The sequence below is a fragment of the Megalops cyprinoides genome, chromosome 12 (assembly GCF_013368585.1).
Source record: "Megalops cyprinoides isolate fMegCyp1 chromosome 12, fMegCyp1.pri, whole genome shotgun sequence".
In the NCBI taxonomy this organism is placed as follows: Eukaryota; Metazoa; Chordata; class Actinopteri; order Elopiformes; family Megalopidae; genus Megalops; species Megalops cyprinoides.
Window position 1 is genome coordinate 21,999,094 of NC_050594.1, and position 24,440 is coordinate 22,023,533.

Sequence of the window (24,440 nt, forward strand, 5' to 3'; positions counted from 1 at the left end):
AAATGAAATAAGTTACTGTATCCTGATCAGATAAAACATACTGTGCCAGTTTGGATACAAGCCCACATCTTTCAGGAATAGGGTCCAATGCTCCAATCACTGTACCACATTATATCCCAGAGTAACAGATCTGACTTTACAGCACAGCAGTATTGGTATAAAATTTACCCTTTTCTTATTTGGATATGTAATTCAAGTGTGTATTTTCTTCAGCAGCTTCTGCATCCAACATGTTCAGTGTAAGTATTTGTTTTCACAATCTATTAGTCTGACGGAGCAGCTGGCTTCAGCCTCACCAGCTGGGTTTGTATGTTCTCTGGGTGAAAAACAGAGGTTTTCTGGGCAGAGTTCTAAAGTAAAGCTTGCCCCAGCAAACATTCTGTCTGATTCACTGTCAACTCACATGTATAATTCAAGCCATTTTTAGTTTTTGTAAGAATCCATTAAATTGGAATTAAATTATACTGGGGGAGCTGTGTGCATTTGACTGCATTTGATAATTTATATCTATTTTTAAAATTGTACTCTATTCTATTATTAGAGACTTTTAATTTGTCTCTAGCAGAAGATACAGTACACTCTCCGTTGATTTTCTTTTTGTCTCGAGAAGTACAGTAGCTTTGTGCTATTTCAGATATGTCCATACCAATGCAGTGTGTGAATTCCCATGGAGCACCAGCATCTCTGCAGCAGTGCTGGCACACGGGCCTTCACTGACCTCTTCGTCACTTTTCCAACTTCCAGCAACTTTTACTGGCAGAGAGGCAAGCAGGCCTAATCACCTGCAAAGGTGTCGGACTTCAGTGTGCAGTTCTGATAATTTAGCTCAGCTTTCTTCAGCATCATAATTGAGAGAAACCTGCATGGTATACAGTTGCAGCCCGAGGCTCACAGATACTGGAGTATTAGCCTGCCTGCATTTGTCAGTGTTTCTAGCTTATATTCATCCATCTCGTGGGGACGATTTTGTTGGCACATAACCTCAGTGCTACCAGTTTTATAATATTTAGTGTGCAAAAGCAAGTAAATTGACAAGCTAAAACTGAAATACTTCAGCAACATAATTTCAACTGAATTTTCATGCATTAAAGCAAAAATACAAATAAATCAATATTTCATATGCTTCTGAATATCTGCACGTTTCCTTTTTTAAACAGAATTTTCTCTCATGATAATGACAAACAGTGGCTGTTCAGAATAAGCAATGTGTCTGCCACACGTGTAACAGTTCCATTCCCCTTAACAACAGTTGGCCACTATGAATCATAGCCCTGCCGACATTGCTATCACCAGCTGACGTAATCGCCACTACCTGCTCATTCTGTGTAGCATCATCTACGACATGGACTGGTGTGGAGTCTAACACTAATGCAGCAGTGCTAGGTGGTGAAGTCAAGCAAAATGTAACGAGGTATTATTCAATCTGTTGACTTTTTTTCCCTAAATTATAAATAAATCCTGTTTTAGTTATGAAATACAGATTTTGGTTAGATTAAGTTTTGTGACTTTGTTGACTGGGGATATTCGGGTCAGAGAACAGGACACCACTGCTTTGATAACAGGGCCTAAACAATTCGCTTTTTGAATGGTGGTGAGACTGTTTCTACATCACCTCCAGTTATCCAACCCAAAAGCCAACAGATTTCACAGAATAGTAAACTGGATAAGAAGCATTTCTACAAAATAGTATATAACAACATGTATGGTGACAACAGTAATTCCTTTGTATTTAGTTAGATTGTTATTAATGTAGTTTTTGTAGAACCAACTCCAATGGATTTAAATACATAAAATAAAATGTATTATTTTTACATAAGACTAAACTGCTGTTTTGAAAAGTACTTCACACTCTCCCAGCTTAAAATCTACATTCTTGAATTCAATCATACAAGCTGCACCTCTAAATTCGGAAGACAGGTAGCAGATTAAAACCGCATTTGCAAATCTATAAAGTTTTATGCTTGCATCCTTTCTTAGTTTAATACAATTGTAAGTTTAGTTAGTGGCTGAAGATGGGCTTTATACTGTTTGTGTATCTTCTGCTTCAGTTCAGCCTGCTGTGGGCTTCTCTTTCTCTTTGTGATGTTCAGTGGCCTTCATCATCAGTCATGTTTTGTTAGCCATAGCATAAGTATTTATGGCTCTGCAATGCAGACATGAAGATGTCAAGAATAAACATACGTTCATTTGTAACCCATTCAATTGGTGGAATCTTGTCATAAATGCTCTTTTTGGGAATTTTGTGTTTAATCTTGTATTACTTAACAACAATTTAATGGTGAGAGGTTTGTATCCTAAAACAAGCATGACCCCTTATGTTAGACAAGGTTTTCATAATTGACAGATTTCCACAAATAACTAAGGATGTCAGCAGTGAAAAGTGAAACCACAATTGAATAAAAGACTGCAGAGGCTCCATAAATAGATTCTCATCTTTGTGAGAGGGTGATTTAATTTGCAGCACTTCTTCCAGTTTAAATCCATTCACTTTACATGTTTACAGGACCAGCACTACCTGAATATGAGAGTTGGAGGCTTGGTTGCTTAGAAAAACATTGTAGTATCCTGTGCATATTCTTAACTTGGCCCTGATTCAGATTTGAACTTTAATACAAAAACACTGAGTGTTGAATTTCAAGAATAGAAAACATGGAAAAAGCTCATGGAGATATTAATTATTTCAAGTGTTGCCCATCTCTCAAAAGGAGTGCTTTCAAAGAACATTTTAAACAAACACATTTTTAAGAGATGAACAAGTAATCACTGAATGGTCACTAAATCGTGTACTAATTGAAATTTTTACAGTTTTATTTTATCCTTTAAATTGCTGTTCATAATTATATGTATTTCTACATTGTTGTCACTGAAGTTGAAAATGGTACAACTGAGATGCATGCTGAATGTCTTATCTTTTTTATTTGCTGAATGAGTTTTGAGTCACAAATGGTAACTAATAGAAGACGCTCTCACCGCTTTCATCTCTTCATCCTGCTGTCTACCAGTTCAAACTTCCATTTGATTCAAGACTGTAAAATGAATGTACTCTTTGCTTTTATGAACAAAGCCGAGAGAGAGAGAGAGAGAGAGAGAGAGAGAGATAGAGATAGAGATAGAGAGAAATACAGGTACCATGTAATATTTAACCAAGCCTCCTAACACTCAAATGATGTAGAATGCACCACAGCATGCATAATTGCATTCATACATAACCCAATAATTTTGGCATTTAGAAGTAGCCGTGAAAATACAGAAATGAATATTGCAGGAATATTACTAGAATGGCATAGGAATAAAAAGCTCTCTTGTACAAGATCTATGTACACGCCTAGCACTTTCTGGAAGGGAGCATGTAATAAATTTTATAGTAAAAAAATGCTTGGATCTGTTGCAATACTCTTTCAGTTCTTCTCATGTACAGTATATATGAAACAGAAGAGGATGAATTCCATCAAGAACTTATTTTTAGTTTTCATCAAATTACTTTGCAGAACACTTGGATCCCACAGAGCTGGTATAAGCTGACTGTTCAAGATCTTGGAGTGTTGATCAGTGTCTGCAAATGTCAGAGGGAGAGAGAGATAGAGAGAGAGAGAGAGAGAGAGAGAGAGAGAGAGAGAGAGAGAGGGAGAGAGGGAGAGAGAGCCTTAGCACTGCACCACACCATCAGGCCAAGCAGGCCAGCAGGTCTTTTTTTGTTGTTGTTTTCGTGTTTAGGAGAAATTTCATGTCCCTACTGAATTCGAGATTGATGTTTTAGAGTCTGCTCTTCGATTTTGCTCCTGGGCCGCCGAGTCATCTTGGCAGATGTGCCTCCAAATTTTCCCCAGAGCGCTGCTGCATGGCCTGCCTGTAGCCACTCCATCCAACAGGGTGTGGAGTTCCGCAGTTTCTGGTGACCTTCGTGAAATACGGATGACATTCCCCTCTGCTGTAGATGCTCCATGCTCTTTCTTGAGCAAGAGAAGAGGGCAAGGGGGGAAAAAAGCCAACCCCCAAACACGTGTGGCATAAGGTGGGCATCCCTGCAGTGGACATTTCTGAAATGACCTGTCCAGTGTCCATTAGGTTGTGCCAGTGCTGTTATCTGCAGTTTTAGCAAAACACACACCATCTGAATTTGCTGAAAAGATCCAGTTCAAAGGGTTGGATTTCAGATCATTTCCAACAGGGCCACCCCTAGTAACAATGCTGTTGAATATATTGATGTGTGGCATATTGAAAACACCCTTATGTTTAATGTGCACAACCATATTTCTGGAAAGAGCAGAGTTCAGAAATTACCAGGTGAGTTAGCTCTGGAATGCTTTTTGTTAGATCTGATTAATGCAGTGGATACAGCCCATATTTTCTTTGAACAATGGCACAGAACTGAGGGTGTATAAACAGGCCTACATTAACATGACATTGCATTAGAGTTTATGAAAATACTTCCTCAGTTTCCATGGAACTAACTTGGACTTCATGCACTTTAATGACACTTTTAACTAAAAGTATTGCACTTCACACATCTCTAGTGTACATGAATTCCATTTTTATTTTGGAAAGACAATTGTTTTAGGTTTGTCTTGATTACATTGACAATTGAAACCATTATTTGAAAAACTGTAGCACCAGAGTGGGTAGTTATTGCCCATACTTTAATCTAAAATCAAAATTTGTGCTATCAAGAATTGAGTTCCATAATGATTATGAATAAACTGATTTCCCCTCTATACTCCTGTATATAAAAAGCCTAGGGCTTTATTTTTCCAAATATTTGTAAAATGAGATAGATAGATAGATAGATAGATAGATAGATAGATAGATAGATAGATAGATAGATAGATAGGGAGAGAGAGAAAGAGAAAGAGAGAACTTAATTTACTTTAAATCACAACAAATACAATTAAAGCAAAAAGGGCAGCATTTAGCATAATCCAAGCAGGGACTTCGCTTTTATGATGAAGATTATAGTATATTTATATATTTATATGTATATATACATATATATGTTTATGTACAGATATGGCACTTGATTACACGAAAGCAATAAACACGTTTCACAAATGAGAGCAGTGGGCGCTTTGGTGTATAATAAATTAAGGAAGTCACAGACGTTAGCGTTTGCAGCAAATCCACCCCGATACTGTTTTGCAATTCAGCGATGTAGCAATGGAATGATTACATACGTTAAGGTCAGTGGTGCGAACACAGGCAACAAAAAATATGTAGAATGCTAATGTATTTCAACTAAGTCGATCCATTGTCAGAACTGATTTATATATTCCTATAAATCTGAATAAACTGTGTTTCAGATATAGTCAACTAGTGTGTATTATGTCGCTTGAATAGAATGATGTCTAAAATCGGTGGAAAAGGTCTAAAAAACACCGTCGACAGCACATATTGGGGATATTTGGCTCCCGGTGTTCACAATTTAGTGCAATCTGTATTTACTCTTCAAGTTCCTATATATGTAGTGTAGCCTACAGTGAGTAAATACATGAACACCTCCATGTGCGTTCTATTTAGCGTTTTACAAAGTATAAACATTACTAAAAAGTTGCATCAGTGCAATACAATAAATAAATTAAACAAACGCGAAACCCACGCTTGTTTTGTAGTCCAAAAAAATTCAAACAAACAAAAAACAAAATAAAAAAACAATGGATAAAAATCCATCCACCCGCCCAATTCATGAAACGTATCTGGCGAGCGAAATTGTCCATTACATTATAATCTTGGTTTTTGTCTTTGTACATCATACATAGTCCCATCGGTGGCTTTGTGCTACACATAAGCGGAGTCGCTTGACTGAGTGCGACCGAAATTCGGTACACTCATTCTGGGCAAGTCTTTATTCCTAATTTCATAAATGGACTTCCTTCTGGCCTGCACTCCTCTCACCGCCGTTTTGATTTTTCTCCATCCCAAATGATTGAGTTCTGCTAAATTCAGCACCACGCAAAACCCACTGACCGCAAACATGAAAACCAAAAACACGGTCTTCTCCGTTGGTCTGGAAACATAGCACTCTACATCTTTTATGCAGGGGTATCGATCACACTCATACACTGAGGGCACGTTGAATCCGTACAGGAAATATTGACCCACTAAAAAACCGATCTCCAGCGCGTTTCTGAAAACAACTTGGATAATGTAAAATCTGGAGATGCCTTCCTGCCGCCTCATTTTTGACTTAGTAGTTCTTATGGCTGAACTGGGTATCTCTTTGACTTCCAAGCAGTCAGGCTCGGCTTCTTTGGTTGAGTTCTCTGTGTTCTGAAGTACTCCATTCACGATTGTGTTTTTAATCTTTTTGCTGTCTTCTCGCTTCATTGAATCCTGGTCCTTATCCAACGTAAGGAACACGGTGGAGTATCTGCGCTCCTTTTGTTTTGCAGACTGATGCACCGAGTAAGTGATAAAGCAGAGACTCGGGGTGCAAACCATAATGATCTGAAACACCCAGTATCTGATGTGGGATATTGGGAATGCCTTGTCGTAGCACGCCTGGTTACAACCAGGTTGTAAGGTATTGCACACGAACATGGTTTGCTCGTCATCATAGACTGTTTCTCCAACTATCGCTACGATTAGAATCCGGAAGATCACCACCACTGTTAATAGGATCCTAAAAGCAAGCAAACAGACAGACAGTCCATAAATATATGTGTCTTGGGTTTATGGTTTGATTTCATTCGGTGCTTATTCATTTAAACCCACTGTTAATCTGAAACATTTCAGCCTCGAATTAGTCAGTGTTTTGGGAGCTGTCCGGTGCTGAACAGCTCGCGCTTGTATTGCTCGGCTGTACTTTTCTGTATGAGATTAAAATGTTGCCATCTAAAGATATATCAAAGTATCATTCTGTCTTTGTTTAAAGTGTGGATGTTACCAAACAGCGAGCAGATAGTAGTGGAAAAAAACTGTTTTATCTGATTTATGATAAAAAATGCTTTTGTTTACATGCATTTCACAGAACAGAAGGAATAAAGCTGGCTGTATCGGTACGTCCCCGTCTGTATCAACGTTTTTGTGTCAGTATGTAGCATCGTTTCGCTTTCCACATCAACACTTAAATAAAACACATCTCGGCAGTACTTTAAGCAAATGTAGCTCACTTTTTCCTCTTACCTTCCTATCATAGTGGAGTGCTGCTGGACGGCAGCCTCCAGGAGCCTCTCTAGTATGGTCCATTCCCCCATTTCTGTTCATCCGGAGACAAGAGCACACAGCACTCTGCGCGAATTCCTACGAAATGTTATTATTTCCTGTTTTACTCTCCAGAGGTTCCGATTTTATCTGGTAAATGCATTGATCGCGAGCTGCAGCTGCCCCCTTCGGCTCCGTGTCTCTGCTGAAAGCTCGCTCGACGGATCCGACACTTTTGCTTGTCTTCGGGTCTGAAGTGCTGATTAGTGTAAGCCCTCCTATTTTCGATCTTCAGATCAGGTTGATGGGTCGCGCGGTGTCTGGATGGAGGGAGGTTGGATTTAATGTCTTGCCAGCGCTAATCCCCCTTTAAGTAGTCTCCTCCTGCGTCACACACAGACAGGTTGGTGGAGTGCGGCCAAAGCGCCAGGATTTCTCATTTTCATTATTCTCCAAATATACCCCGAACCCAGATTAATCTGTAATAAAATGATTGGTGATAAGCTCAATGCACCGCGGGGGTGTTTCTGGTTTACAACACATAAAATTTTACTGAGCCAGACAGAATCATGTCCGATTTCGATGAAACAGATTAAACTCCAGTTTTGGAAGTGTAGTTGTATGCGCGCCGTGTCCTAAGGCTGCGGGTCAAGGTATGGTGTCCTGAAATTTTTTTGAACGAGTTTTAAGGCAGTTACTTGTTGCTATTACTATAATCATGACAACGTGGCTGTTGCAAACAAATGTCCTTGACTGCCCGTGAGGTTCCCGGTCCCACGCCTTGCGCTAAGGTACAGTATTGCTTTTACCGCTGGCAACGATATTACATTAGGTAGGCTCTGACAGTGAAACTACTATCCCGAGTAACTAATCGCTTTACGGGGTTGCCTGCTAATATTCAAAAATAGAAACAAATTATCTGGCTCCGCCTTGCATTTCGCCCCTAGATCCGATCAACTCTACTACAGTGCAAGGAACCTGTTCACATGGAGTAATTGGAGTATCTTAAGACAGTGGTAAGTTTATTAGCTCGTGCGCTTTAAGATCATCCTGGAGGTGTTAGAATAATTGCCAAATTAGCAAAATCAGATAGTCATGTAAAGCAGCGGAACTGAATTGCAAAGCGTATAGGCCCACAGATAAAACGGAGTCAACAAATAGATGGGGTTTTAAGCGTGTATTACTTAACGTTTCACAATAGGTTTAACCACGCCACACGCCTACTGCGCTTTGTTGCATGCGGTGACTGAAACCGATACAGTGGCTCAGAAAATAAGAATGTCAATAGAATGCCCTCCTGAAAACCAGTGGACAAGAGCATATTAGAATAGATACACCTTTTCAAAAGACGCTAGCTGGCATTCCGTTTCTTGACTCCTCCCAATTCGTGTATTTTTGATACAAGCTATTGATTGCATCAACTATTAATAGTTAAAGAAATACTGACAGTCCAAAACAAGTCAGTTATACGTAAAATATGTCTATCAGATGACATGCGACCTGCCACATGCATAGTAAATTTATGTGCCGCCGTGCAATTATGTTTAAAATGCAATCCATTAATGTAAAGGAAGTGAAAAGGGGGTCTTTGTTGATGCAGGCACCATATATCTTTTGTTGTATTGCTTGTATGTTACTAAGAAATAAACTTGTGTTTGTCAGATTAACATGACTCAGGATCATATATGTGTGTGTGTGTGTGTGTGTGTGTGTGTGTGTGTGTGTGTGTGTGTGTGTATAAGGCATACTCAGAAATAAAAAATGCCATTCAAATGTGTGTGGTACACAAAATGCATAGAATGCAAAATGTGGCAAATAGAAGCATAATAGTCACTGAGTGAGTAAGCAAGAATGAATTATGGCACGCTTACAATACTCTGTCTGGTCCACACCTGTCATAGACTACAGACCCTACACTATTTTCTTCTGAGAGATTGTTAACGTGCCCTACTCTGTTCTGTATTGGCCATATGGAGGTAAATCAATTACAACTGAATATGTACAGTAAATGTAGTAACACCGCCCTGACTCCCAGGCTTTTAAAACATAAACCAGAGCCAGCCTTTTTACTGCAGAGTTGCATGATGTAAGTTGTACATGGTAAATACTAGAATGGATACATCACAGTTGTAGCATAAGGAAAGAATCTCAAGACAAAGTAAGTCCCGGGTCTTGTTTATTTATAAACCAATAAATATCCAAATATAAATTGCACTTCTGTGTAAACAAACTGTACATTGACAAGAATTAAAGAAAGGGCGTCTGGATTTGCCAGAAGCCTTAACTTTGGCATATGCAGGGGGAGGTAACAATTGGAAGCTGTCGCTTAGAAGCACTTCCTGTGGACGATGGACGGGCCAGCCTCGTCGTACTCCTGCTTGCTGATCCACATCTGCTGGAATGTGGACAGGGAGGCCAGGATAGAGCCACCAATCCAGACAGAGTACTTCCTCTCAGGTGGGGCAATGATCTAAAAAAAGTGAAGTAGCGTTAAAATCCATGATGGTAAAAGAATGACCCCTGTAAATACAAGCCTTCTCCAGTGTCACTGCCCAAAATGATCTCAGTAATGATGTCGCTGGTGGCAAACGATTTGAAGAATATTACCTTGATCTTCATGGTGCTGGGAGCCAGGGCAGTGATCTCCTTCTGCATGCGGTCAGCGATACCGGGGTACATGGTGGTGCCGCCGGATAAGACGTTGTTGGCGTACAGATCCTTCCTGATGTCAATGTCGCACTTCATGATGCTGTTGTAAGTGGTTTCATGGATACCAGCTGATTCCATGCCTGTGGTAAAAGAGAAGTGTGGGCTGTCAATTTTCACATCCCCCACAGAAACATTCAGCCACATGCAGTTGGTAGTCAACTGTTGGAACAGGTGGCCATGTGTGATGGGGGCTAACAGGTGCTGAAGTGGACAGCTCCCTAGCAGCTGGGTACACAGACATCACAGCAGGCCCCTAGTGACATAGCATTTACAGAAACTTTTTTTGAAGGAGCCCTAAATGTGTCTCATTTTCCTTCATGTCAAATAATAACTGCAAGGAACGTCTTGTGTTGCCATTGTGAAAGACTGATGAGCGATACATGCACTCAGGATGTTTGGCTGTACCTACCAATGAAAGAAGGCTGGAACAGCGTCTCAGGGCAGCGGAAACGCTCGTTACCAATGGTGATGACCTGACCGTCGGGCAGCTCATAGCTCTTCTCCAGGGAGGATGAGGAGGCCGCTGTGGCCATCTCGTTCTCAAAGTCAAGGGCCACGTAGCAGAGCTTCTCCTTAATGTCACGCACAATCTCACGCTCAGCTGTTGGGGTTGGAGCAATGAGTATGGTCATTTTTTGAGGAAAAAGGACAGATCTCAAGTGGATCTTGAAATTATTTTTGTCAAAGCAGTTTGACATTTTTCAGTAGGTGTGACGTACAGTTGAGCTAATAAATTATCAGGAGAAAAAGTTTTACACACAAAACAACCTTTGGATATTTTTAAAGAAAATACACAGTGCCTACCAGTGGTAACAAAAGAGTAGCCGCGCTCTGTCAGGATTTTCATGAGGTAGTCTGTCAGGTCACGACCGGCCAGGTCCAGGCGCATAATGGCGTGAGGGAGAGCGTAGCCCTCATAGATGGGGACATTGTGGGTCACACCGTCACCAGAGTCCAGCACAATTCCTAAAACAGAGCGAATTCAAATGCTTTGGTGAGTCACACGCAACGATACCACATTCTTAAGGGCACACGATTGAAATATATGTCTTGCTCATAGATAACCGGCATCCAGTTCCTTTAGATCATTTAAAAGTGTCTCACCTGTGGTACGGCCAGAAGCGTACAGGGACAGCACTGCCTGGATTGCAACGTACATGGCTGGCACATTGAAGGTCTCAAACATGATCTGGGTCATCTTTTCACGGTTGGCCTTGGGGTTGAGGGGAGCCTCGGTGAGCAGGGTGGGGTGCTCCTCGGGGGCCACGCGCAGCTCATTGTAGAAGGTGTGGTGCCAGATCTTCTCCATGTCGTCCCAGTTAGTGATGATGCCGTGCTCGATAGGATACTTCAGAGTGAGGATACCCCTCTTGCTCTGAGCCTCATCACCAACATAGGAGTCTTTCTGACCCATACCGACCATGACGCCCTGGGGGACAGGTGGGGATAGAAAAGGTAAGTTCAAATGATTTTAAAATCACTGCATTCCATCTGAAACTTGGATATTCACGTGTGCAGTTATAACAATGATGCTGTTTATTCTACAAAGACAGTAAACTGATAAAACTATTCTGTAGCCATCTGAAAGCTGAGAGTGCACAAACTGTAGTTTTAAAATAAATTAGTATTGTAATGCTTAGTGACAGTTAGCTGTATAATCACACATAATAATTACATATTAGCCATCCCTAGGACGACTATCATACTGTACCTGGTGACGTGGGCGACCGACAATCGAGGGAAAGACAGCACGAGGTGCGTCATCTCCGGCGAAGCCAGCCTTCACAAGACCAGAGCCATTGTCGCACACCAGAGCGGTAGTCTCCTCGTCGTCGCACATGGTATCAGCTGGGGATCTGATTTTATGAACCAAAACACCGACATTATATAAATATCAGAAAAATACGAAAATATTTTTCAGAAATGTTTCAGCTTCCGCGACCTTAAATCACTAATCATTGGCATAAATGTTCAATGAGTAAACCTTGGGTTCTTTATCCTTGGTGGGCACACAGCAATTGCTAAACATTGTTAGATAAATTGAAGTTAAGTGGCGGTGCAGATTGTCTATGTTCAATAAGACGAGGCAGGGAAAGTAGTCAGTGCATGCAAGCTTTTTAACTTAACGAAAAAAAAAAAACATTTTCATTTCATCTGAGGCCAACAAAGGTATTCATCAATGACAGAGCTCCACATTTGCCGTAATGATTTTTACTGCACTGAAATTCTGATAAAAGTGTCTGTTCGCAACAATATTTGATAATACACATATTCCAAGAAGCCTTGGTTGTTGCAGTGTGATAAATTGCTAGTCATTACGTCACCATTTTTTTTTCCATTATCACAGAATATTTCAAGTGTGTAATTAAGAAAAAAATCAAATTTAATAGAGGAATAGTCCAGAGGAGTAGTTCGGTGAATTCATCAACATGTATTAGAAGTGTAATTTTGCCGTTGGAGTTCTTTTCTTTTCATGATCTTATTTATATTATTTTTAGTTTCCATTACTTCACTATGCAGTAAAATACAAAATATAAATGAGGAAATCATTAAAGTATTGAAAAGTTCCACGTAGAAAGCGGTTGCTGGTTAGTTGCAGTGTGAAGTACTGCAGTCCATTGTGAATCCTGTAACCCCGCATACACCTCGCCTTGCGGCCGTTGTAGGTGGCGTCTTAGTGTTGGCGCTAGTCGGAAAAAAATGGCAGACTCGACGCGTACTCACCAGATCAGCACCTGGAGCCGGGTCCTGAGAAAAAGCAGGGGTAGGGTGCTGAGAAGAAACGCCAATTTATACCCTGACAAGTGACAGTGCAGTCGAGAGGCTCTCAGGGGGAAGCAGACCACTGTCTCCTTATTTGGTAGCCTTCGCGCCATTGAGAAGCGGTGAGGCCATTAATGGAATGGTGTGGAGAGGAGAATCCAGAGCAAGGCTTTCAAGACTGCAGCCCTTGTATGGAAGGGCGGGGGGCACAGTTCAGGGAGAATAGCTGCGATGGGGGTGGGAGTAAATAAACAATCGCTTAAAACAGTATTAGGGAACTTTAGTAATAATAGGATGAACTGTCCTGTGTAATGCGCGGTACTATACGCTCATTTTCTTTCTGCTCAACCACTGTGATGAATCACGAACTGTGATATTTGAATACACTGACATGTACATTTTGCATCACATCTCAACATGGAAGCGGGTACTTTCGTTGTCTCTCAGTCGTCCCTTTTTGATTTATTGTTCACACTAACTACTTGCCAGGGGGATATTAATACAGTTTTTAAAAAGAAGATAGCAGGGGAATAGCTTTGTTGGTTAGTATGGTTAGTTAGTTGGTTAGTAAATATTTTGGTTAGTTATCACTTGCTCAGAGAGTTAATTATGTTACATTTCAAGGACCCCCCCTCCAAAAAACAAAAATAAACAAAAAAATAAAAAAATAAAATAAAAACAGATACATAATTAATCTCATTATGTATGCTTTTGGTTCTTAAATGAGTGGATGAAGTATGTGGATGAAGTAGGTGATGAAACATCTTTTTAAGGGCATAGTTCATCTTTTAGTATTGTATTTACATTACATTTTTTCAATAGTCATATCTTCTTAAGCGGTAATGTATATTATTGTTCATGTCTCGAAAGCACCAGAGATGACGTTTGTCACGTGAACGACTTTGCCATTTACTTGGCGGCCGCAGACTAGTACAGTTTACAACGAGATGGAGTGTGAAGCTCTGCCAAATGGAAATAACACTTGCGCCTTACAGCTGGCTCGACAGCTGCCTATTACAGTCTAGGCATTCTTCTTCCATCCCACTCAAATTGTCTTTTATTATTCTCAGTGAAAAGTTACCCAGAAGAAGGATTCTCCTACCGTACCTTAAAGGAGTCTTGAATCTGTATTTTTTCAGATGATAATATTATACCCAAATGTATCTGAAACGCTTTTATCTTTGTTGTAGTAAATCAGCTGCGTTAGGTTTGGAAACCTCCCAATTATATGTTGTTCAAAATAGTTCTGTTCATAAATTTCAAGAAGTTTGTAAATTTGCTTGACGTTTTTATGCATTTATATGATGGAAATAAATTATGGTCAATCGATTTTTATTAACCAATATTTCACTTTCACATGAACCAATAAACGTTTGAGGCTAGTAATGAATCATGCTGTTTTACTTGTTGATATATTTTATACGTTTTATGTTTAATATACTTTTGCTTTTTATAGTGGATTATATTCAAGTTTACTTTGTGGGAGTGGTCTGGTAATAATATACTAATTTGTCATTTGAATGTTCACATGGCCTCTAGTCAACTAGAAAAACAAAAGTGCAGCCTAGCTAATTATTTTTCGTGTTGACAAAACTGGGTAAGCAAATATCCAGAAATGTTGCATTAAATATATAATAGCTGTGCTTTTACATCCTTACATTCCATTAACTTGTAAATTCCTCTCTTGTATGGTTTGATCATTGCGTGAGCAACCACTCAACATTATGTATTACAAGTAAATATTTATTTGTTTCGAAATGTATGTGTGGCATATGTGCTTATCTTTTTGCATTCCTGGGAGACTGGTGAATTTGGCAGATTATCGTCACTGGAAGTAAAGGGTAAATCACTAGATTGGGCTCAGATTGCTTAGAGAGAATAGTGTGTTGTGAATCACTCAGTGTGTGTGAATGACTCTTCGCTTTGCCAAGATGCAGAAAAAATTGGTAGTGGTTCAAAGATTATCACGCTGGGATTTCTACATTACACTTACTCTCTGAAGTCAAACAAATATCACAGTATCATTTTCTCCTTCCAATCTGACTTCCTATGTACTGAATAAAGGAGTTATTTACACACAGACCAAACAGGCCTACTAAAAAGTGGACATGCCCATCCACTGTTCTAACTCTTTCAAACACCCAGGAATGCACATTTACTTTAAAAGGTGTTAATCAGAGGCTCATTTCATATTATTGATAAAAAAAGAGCAGCTGCAAGTTTCTGAATTCATAAGGTGTATGAAACAACATGCAGGGAAAACTGAATACAGCAGCTCTTTCCTTTACGGCAGGATGTCTTGCTGCAAAGAAAAGTTTATCAACCTTTAAGAATCATTTTCATTTCAGAGTAGCTAGCTGACCAAAAATAAAAGTCAAGCTCAGTCAAATCTGTACAGAATGTATATTCCTTTTCTTCAGCCTTATCACAGGGGACTAATGTTCTGCTGTGTTTTCTTCTCTAATGTATTTTGCTGGGTGGAAACATAATGACAACACAAACGATACCTATGGCATGACCAGCATGAGGAACTGCAATATCTACAATAATATTTGCGTTGTCTTGATTGTGACTTAGCTCTGAGGAATCAACTTAAAAGCCACCTCAGGTGACAGCTAGGTCCAGGGCTGTGGTTTAAGCTCCTTGCTTTGTGAGAGTTCTTTCTGGCAATATCAATTTTCATGATGCATCACTAAAAGGAAAATCAGATATAAGAAAGGCTTGATGGGTAGGATCTTGAAGTTGAAGACAGAAGTCATTATTTAAAAAAAATAAAATGATACAATGAATAAATATTTTTCAAGGAGCTCAGGCTGGTCAAGTCTGTCTCCTGTCTGTCATACCAAATCCTCCCAATTATCCATAAACACATTGACTTGCACTGCTGTTCATATCATTGTCTCTGTTCTGTGCAAAAGTGTACACTATATAGTGTGAGAGTTTTATGTTGTATAGTTGGTCTGTATCAGTTTCTGACCAACAAAGCACAAGTGGCTTCTAGCCATGTCAGAGGTTAATTGCCCTTCACTCTACTCATACATTTGTCTGTGTGGAAGGTGGTTTGAAAATGACCAAAACATGGAAACTGAGGGAGATGTAATTGATTCTCTACAGTACATAATTTTTTGCATACTTCCTGTTCTTGACGCCACACATAAATTCTAGTTAATTCTAGTTGGCAGAAGTAAAATCACTTACAATTGGCATTTGAGTGTAGATCTGCAATAACTCTAGTTTGAAATGAGTTGAAAGTAGCTCATTTGTGGAAATCAAGGATTTGATATTAGCTGTTTAGTGGCATAAATTTACAGCAATAAATTGGATCATGTCTGTAGCTCAGTTTTCCATCTTCACACCACTTTGTAATATTTCTGGCAGTAATGCCATAAAACATAATTCAAAGACCACTTTTAGCTGCACTGTTCAGTTATGGGAGGCTTGTTTGAATGAAAACACTGATTCCTCATTCTACAAAACAGACTCATTTCCACTGGGCCAGTTTTGGCCATGTCTTTTATCAGAATATATAGTATATCAGAAAGTAAGCCAGGAGAGACCGGTCCCTATGCAGATTGAAGTACACCTCAAGGTAATATAAATGCCAAAACACAAAGACAAAAAAAGAGCCATACGTCTAGCATATTTATCAATATTTGACTAAAAGATCTCACCATATTTTTAGTCAACAGCTCTGGATTTGTTTTGAAGACCACACCAGACAAGTACAATCAGAACAATCCATTACACTCTGTGCTGTCGTAGATGACAAGTTTTAAATGCTTTTTTTTCAGCGTGCACTGGCTGAGAAGCACCGGTCAGTAGAATGCAGACTGTTTTATATTTAAAAAACATATGGACACATATGTCACTCTGAAGCTGAGAGCTGTAGCAGCCATGAGAAGCAGATTTACTCCCTTGCGCACAGGGTTTTGGAGGGGTGGTAAAATATGCCTCACACATGGGATGGAAAACACATTGCTCATGGCAGGCTCTACAAAAAATATGAAGTGAGTCCCCTTGAGAGCCCACACAACACACATGACAGACATGTATGCATTCATACACCCACATGCACAAGCATACTTATCTACAGGTATGCACTCATACAGTAAGCAGTACCTTATTATATTATTGGAATGTAGTAGATGCTGGGTATGTACTGAGAAAACTCTGGGTTGAGTATTTTGCTGAAAGGTATAACAGCAGTGCCACCACAGGGAATCAAACCAGCAACCTTTTGGTTACAAGTCCTGCTCCTTGCCACTATGCTACACTGGCACCACCTTATCAAGTAACACCTGATACTTGCATGTTTTGTGCACTTCTTCCCCCTTGAATCAATCATAGCAAGTTTGCCGTTCCTGAGCCAGTGGTAGTGGAGTGGATCCTCCATAGCGTGTGAGAGAGTGAAATTAAAAAAGCTGTGTGAGGCTAATTGGATCCTCAGTTCATATCCTCTCTCAGGGTCCCCCGCGTGGCAGCGCAGTGAGGACGGCCCTGCCTTTTTTCCATCCCCAGCCTCGCATCCAAATGAAATATTTACAGCCGTTTCAGCATCTCCGCACACACACTGTCTGTCTGTTTGCCTCACTTTTTGGCCTGAGCTAGTGCAGTTTCATCTGTTGCCAAGGGATCTGGAAAAAAAACAGAAAATTAAAAATCAAAATCGGGCAATATTGGCTCGCAGTTTTTGCCCTCAGGACATCTGTGAGCCGAGTTGGGTCCACAAAAAGCAATCTAACTAGGTCTCATATGGCAATCGCATAAATATTGCACTTGAAGATTTTGGGACAAAGCCACATATCAAAGGAATTTTGAAGGATCAAGACCCACCATTTAAAAGCATGAGAGAATTATTGTCATTCTGTGTATCAATCAATAGCGAGAGTGGGGAAACGAGGTTAAACAGAGCTTTGAAATTAACATTAAATATTCATGAATCAAATTTGAATAGTTTAATCTGCGAATGCGTAACTTCCCCAATGACAGTGTACATTCAGTGAGGTGTTTTGGATAAATCCCTCAGAGGATTTTGCTTAGGTGCTTAAACAGGGAATATTTTCAGAGGTGAATGATAGATAGGCATTGTGTCCCATGGAAATAATGATGCATGAATAAGTTATGTAGCACTAACAACTAAAAAATCTGACAGCCTAAAAAAGTGCCAGATACAAACCTATCACCTGTATACCTACGGTCCACTGCTGCAAACATTATTCATAGGAAACACTACCAGTATTACATTGGTGGTAAAGAATATTTAACATTATTTTTTTCTGAGTGCTTTTCTAGTGTTTTCAATCCACTCTTTTCTGATTTTGTTGTGATGCATTTTCTTCAAATGAAAGCAGTTGGCAGATACAGTACACTACAGTGGGTCCATATTTTTCAGATAGCAGTCTACAGCCATGAAATCTCCTTCACATTACTCAAAGGGTACCTTTGAACTGGAAATCCGTTTCATGTCTTCAGGTTGCCATACACTTCCTCCAAGAATAAGCTGAGATGAAAGGCAGAAGCTCTTGGTGATGCTATACTGCAGCTTTTGTGCTTTATCAATGTCCTTGGTTATTTAGTTTTTAAGGGTTCGTAGTCTTTGTGAGACTGTATGCTGTAGGATCACAGTGGAAAAGCACTACATGGGCTTTTGTTTGAGGTCTGGAGAGGTGGTAAGGATACAATTCCCTCTGAAATCTTTCTTTTCCTAAAACACTTTTCATTACACAGGTGTACAGTACTTCCAGTTCTCTACAAAGAAAGTTAGAAAGCTTTCTCTCAAAATGGTTACATTGTTATTGTGTTATTTTTACTCACCCATACGTGAAATTTAATAAAATTCAGAAATATCTGTGAAACCAGGACTGGATACATCATAGAGCAGATGAAAAAGAGTATTTTTATGCCAGTTATTAATGTGAATATCTAGATAATTCAAAATTCCCCCAAATCCACGTTTATACATTTCAAGATCAGAATACATAAGAGATGTAATATGTTTATGTTGTAAAATTTAATTTTACAAAATGTTGACACATTTGGGTGCAAGTGATGAAAGATTCTTCATTATGTTGAGGCGTTTAATGTACTTACCCCAAACCCTTGATAACAATGTAACATTTGAATATATAAGGCTGTCAGCTAAATACATACTCTAACATTAAAAGTGCTGTTATTCTATACCTTAGTTGAGGGAAACATTTTGGTCACAGGTTGATTTGACTTTCTATGATTATTCTCCTTCCCTGTCACTTCCTGTTTTTTCCTGGCCTCAGACACTTGAATAATCAACCTTCTTTTGTATGTGCACTACAATGTAATTTAGTTTCAGCAGATTGACAACATAATGTAAATTCATTGATGACAGCTACTGTTTTATTTTGGTTTAATGGTTTTAGACTTTTTAGACAGAAACATTTTCTCAACATTCCAGTAGTATACCTTTTTCCAAATACAATTTTTTAAATAACTTACAATGGATTGACATATTTCAGAAAAAACATGATACTTTGTCATATGTAATTTGTCATTTACCACATGTATAAGACATATTTGATCATTTTTGACAGAATAGTCATCGTGGTGTTGTTTCCAGTTGATCTACAAGTTCTATAACAATAAAAATGTGATGAAACAAATGAAAATCTTAATCAAGCCCAGACAGAGATTCACTGAAAATTGAAAGTAAATAACAAACAACATTTTATATCAAAGTTATAAAAAAGCATTGATAAGGCCTAGCAATGATGCATTGATGATGCTGACTCCCATTGTTAATGTGGTTAAGGGGTTTTCGCATTTGGAGCAGTCTCGAGCAATAGTTTCAGACACACACTTTATTCTCCTGGTGCCTATTAGTGAGTTTAAAAATGCATAACACTTGTCTTGACAAGCATCTGTGCAATATGAAGATGTTTCCATGGCGACAGAAGGTGGAGAGAAGAGCCCCCTTCCCGCCTTCAGCAGACTGCCTTCCCGTGCCTCATGTTCTGGGCGCAGGTCCGGCCTAAGTTGGCCCCTTCCAATAGGAGGTCAGTGAGACGGTCCAGGCCCACGCAGGTGGTCAGAGGTGCGATGAATCCGTACAGGCCGCCCAGGAAGATGCTGAGGGGCCACCCCAGAGCCAGGAGCACGATGAGCCACACGATCGACCAGAAGCAGGACCCACAGCTGGCCATTCTCGTCTGGGACACCCCAGAAAACAAAACCACAAACATTGCCTTTAGTCTGACATTGCTATGTTTAAAGGATGCAGCCATGGTCCTGAGCTTGGCAACCCAGATGTTCACTTTGACAATGGTACATGCAAAACTGAGATTTCCCACACCTAAATACATCAACAACTTTAACATTTTAGTTGGCAGATAATTATCATTTGCAGTGGATTTGTATATTCTGATTGACAGGAAAATCTTTTAAACTGAAACAACAGGCATTTTATCATGCTTTAGGTACTGGCTTACTCTTTATCATTTATTGTTGATCTGCTGGTCCTTCAGTGGTGGAATGATTTCACCACAGGGGTTAGGACAGCGGAATCACTGGCCTACTTCTGATGCAGACTGAAGGCCCATCTCTTCAGACTGCATCTCAGTTTCACCTCACTCTCCACCTCCTAACGCTTTCTACTTGTATTACTTGTATTACGGGTAGTATCGCAGTGTGTTTTGGATTCTGTGATTTAGGAACTGTGATGTATGGTAGTGTGTGTACTTGGCTTCCCTTAGTTTCTAGGCTGTCTAGTCAGGTTGCACAAGTTGTGGTAGGGCTTGAATAGTGTTATGATCACACTCACTGGGCTGACACTGTTGCTCATTCAGCTTGAATGGACACACTTCTGTTCTTTTGTGGTGGAAGTCGCTCTGGATAAGACTGTCTGCTAAATGAATGTAATGTAATGATCTGTGTTTAGCCATCACTGAGTATAGACTTTTACTCAGTATGGGCTAAGTCAGGTGAGTCTGTAATTCAATTGGTCTCGTTTCAAGTGAATAAAAACTTTTGCATGAGTAAAACACTGTCCAAGCTTGCATGTATAAACACAAAACCATACAGAGCATGTTCATACAGAAGGCTTTTTTTCCAAAGCATTTTTGAGAAAACAGATTCCTTAAACAATCTCTGCTCAGAAAAATCAATAATTTTTGACATCTGTCTGTCAAGCGATGTATCCTCCAGAGTATTCTCTTAGTTTCATTTTCAAGTTCACTTTGGTCCCTGTCTTATTTTTTTTCTTTTTGTCTGCAGGCAGCTCATCAGACTATTTAATCAGATCAATACCCCCATAAAAAGCCCCTGTCACTGGAGAGCTGGATATGCTTTTGGGGAAAGCAAAGTGACCGGGAAGAAAAGCCAGGTGCTCTGTTAGGAAGCATGAAAATGAATGATTCGATAGAAATTATCACTCCATCACTATCTCTGCATGGTCTTGGATGTACTTGTCAGGATTTATGCCAACGTGAGGCTTCATAAACTCCAAAATGGGTCTGGCTGTCATGCGCAATCAGTGATTCACTGATTTGATCCAATATTACCATTTTCGTCTTTTGATTGGCTCATACGGTTCTGTGATTGACCGCACATGGTAGCTCCACCATTTTGGTAGGAGGTTTAAAATGGAGGAAGAACATTCTTGGACATTTACTCAGCAGGGAGCTACTTATTCTGTGACCTTTCTTCAGCCAAATTCATTCTGTTCATTCAGTTCCATATTGTATCTGAACTTGTCAGTGGCTAATCTGTTAACCACTGGGCCTTTGTTTTAGCAGACGTTTTAAATCCCTGACAGCTCTTCTTTTTCCTCTTTTTAGCCACTTCCTGTTACAGCAGCAGAACCTGAGGGAGCTCACGCTGCTAATCTCGAGTTAATCGCGTGCCTCTGGGTGACTCCCTCCAAAACAGAACAAGCATTCAGCTCCATCACAGACGCTAGTCCCACTACTAACAAATACCAGACTTTCTGTCCTAAAAACAATGAAAACTTCGAGTGCAAATTTCACACATTTATGCACAGCAAGGAAAATGAATTTTCAGACCAGAACTTGAACTAAAAAAATAAGACCAAAACAAAACATAGCCTCAAATGCAGCTAGAGATGTGTTAGTTTCTACGTGATACATGACAAGAAGTCTGTTGAAATGACCTCAGAATACAGAGGGAATCTGAGTTATGTGAGATGAACACTGCCTCAAGTTAAATCAAAGCTAAACATAGAAATGCATTCCAGTCATCTTGAGAAAAACCACTTTTGCAAGTGGGTAAACTGGGGAAAGACAGAGTTAGTGCACTGCTTGTCATGCAGAAGCTTTAGTATGATGAGAACAAAAGAGATGTTCACCTTTAGATAAATGCTGTTTCTGAGAGTTGTATGCCTTTGAGAGTTTGTAATCCGCCTTGGACTGGGATCTCCACTATCCACTTCAATCGTTCCGGTGTGGGGTTGACAAGTGACTTGGTCTGAGTCAGTGCCTGCAGACACTTCCTCCCTGTTACTGCAGCAACGTAGTACAGGAGAAAAAAAAAGCAAGGAGGATTGCAATCTGTGATAGGCTTCCCCTGGGAGCACACAATTTTCAATTAATCATTTGCTCTGTGAAGGTCCAGTGTTTTAAGTATTTTGTTGACCTCCAAAGTCATGTATCATATACATGTATGTGAACAAGGATGATGAAATTAATTTTTAACCTTACAAATTTTTTAAGGAATTATAGGCATATTTTAGTATATTTTCAGAATGCATTTTTCTGCAATAGTTATTTTAGATTTCGCTCATTTTGCTCAAAACCGTGTGTAGATGGTTTTACTGGAGCCTCCATGGTGCCCTGTAGCCTGCTTAAACATACTTTGCTCCTTTGCTCCTGGGATTCACTCTATCACAGAACAGAGATACACGCACATCATGGAGAAAAAGATCAAATATTGCAACAGGAAAATGTTTTTACTATCATTTTGTGCAGATTTGAGTAGACCCTCCTAGCCAACCATTTTTTTTATTTTATTTGCATTTGAGATTTTGTTGTAGGCTTTTTGAAGTTTATGGTGTTCACTTGGTGTGAGACCAAAACCTTTAGGGATAAAAGCTTTGTCCTATTTATCTGTTTACATCAACAAAATGTTTCCTGTTTCAGCTTTTTCATGTATGATAATGCCATTTTGGCTGAACATTTTGGTAATTAAAACTGCAGATGTATCTGTTTGGTTAGGAAATTTTCAACACAAGAAGAAGCTATTTTTTGTTCCAGCTTCTGTATAGCAGCTGGTAAAAGAGATGCATGTTTTTCTGTTACAGCTGAACGTCTGTTTACTAACACTCCATTATTTCAATGAATAAAATACTGTAAAAATCAGTACTCTGCTAAGGTATCATAATGCTATCAATAGTAATCAATAAATACACGCACAGCCAAACAGAGCAAATGTATTAGTGAAGAAACGCAGCAGGTTGTGATAGAGATTAAGTGGATTTTACCCATCTTGGCAATTAATCTATTTTTTTGTAAAGGATTAACTTCTGATTGCATGCACATTCAGAGATCAAAGCAAAGTTCCCATCGCTGGAGATTGGTGCAGTGGTCTGTTTCCACATCAAATACAAAAACACTACAGTTTGGATTTCCATTTACAATGTGTCTGAATAGTGAAACACCAGAACAACAAATAATGTCATTCTGCTCAGGAAATGTCATACATTTCACATTCCCAATAGGAAGAACCAGGAATTACATGCTTTATAGAATTTTATGCCAGCAGCTGAAGTAAAAAAAAAAAAACAAAGAAAAAAAGAAAGAAATGAGAGAAGGGGCCTGAATGAAGACAACAGCCAGGAGAGCAGGAACTATCACTTGAACAAACAGCAGCTACACTCCTGAAACCAATGTCCACTTCATGGGCTAACGTCATTAAGCGTGTGTAATTTGTACAGGGATGCCCATACTGGATCTGCATGTGGAGATCATCATGAACACTAATATACTCCACACCACGTTTCATTTGAACAGTAATTGTCTGTCGATGCTTAACTTAGCAGGACACTGGCTGTCTTCTTGTGGGGTGACCGCAACAAATCAAGACAGCCACCCAGAAGAGATGCAATAAAATGCCTAACGATGTGACCAAAACTCTAAAATAAACCCTATTCATGCTGTATTCACTCCGTTAAAAACAGCCCCGGGACAAACGTGCATTTGCTCTGTGGCATGCAGCTGCTGCAGACACGACCTCTTATTCAGACAGCGGGTAGCTACAGGCAAGCTAGAATGATGTAATGGCTAATCCCTGGTGCACTACGATTCCTAAACTCTGCATTTGAGAACTTTCAGATGGCTATGGTATAGAGCCAGACATCAGAAAATAACGGGACAGATTAGTCTACAAAAAAAAAAATCAACCTACAGCTCTGGTTAAACTCAGCAGATTAACATATAAACATAAAAATTTTGCAGTGTGCAGAGACCAAAAATTCAGCTGTGTAAGGTAGCATTTTTTTTTTTACCCCCAGTTACCATGATTCTTTCCGCAGCGTAACTGACCTACTAATGTGGCTGTGTGAGTAGCTTAGGGCCAGGTCAGCCTGCTGGTCTAGCTGACCGGATTGGCAGATCAAAGTTAAAATTGGGGGGGGGGTTCTGTGTGTATGTGTCACAAAAAGGTATTTATAGATGGCCCAAGGCCAGGGCAGAGAGCCAGCGCCGGTCGCACCTTTCATGGATATTCTCATTTCCAAAAGTATGCAGACAGATGGCCACCTAGTATATGAATAAAGAGGCTGGTATCAGAGGTTCAAGATTTGGAGGTCATGGAAACTCTGAGCAAGCTGTCTGTGATTTGAACTTTCACAT

General features: G+C 39.7%; 2 protein-coding genes across 2 annotated transcripts; both read right to left on the reverse strand.

The window, feature by feature from the left end:
• Positions 1-5,764: 5,764 nt before the first annotated feature.
• On the reverse strand, positions 5,765-7,526 carry LOC118787330 (gap junction delta-2 protein-like). Its single transcript, XM_036542853.1, has 2 exons — positions 7,117-7,526; positions 5,765-6,613 (listed from the first exon to the last, which is right to left on the reverse strand). Exons 1-2 carry the CDS (start codon positions 7,185-7,187, stop codon positions 5,770-5,772), a joined length of 915 nt encoding a protein of 304 aa, XP_036398746.1. The 5' UTR covers positions 7,188-7,526; the 3' UTR covers positions 5,765-5,769.
• Positions 7,527-9,303: 1,777 nt separating this feature from the next.
• LOC118786552 (actin, alpha cardiac muscle 1) lies at positions 9,304-12,596 on the reverse strand. Its single transcript, XM_036541661.1, has 7 exons — positions 12,568-12,596; positions 11,555-11,699; positions 10,948-11,272; positions 10,648-10,809; positions 10,253-10,444; positions 9,742-9,923; positions 9,304-9,604 (listed from the first exon to the last, which is right to left on the reverse strand). The coding sequence occupies exons 2-7, from the start codon at positions 11,681-11,683 to the stop codon at positions 9,461-9,463; spliced, it is 1,134 nt and encodes a 377-aa protein (XP_036397554.1). The 5' UTR covers positions 11,684-11,699; positions 12,568-12,596; the 3' UTR covers positions 9,304-9,460.
• Between the last annotated feature and the right edge of the window lie 11,844 nt (positions 12,597-24,440).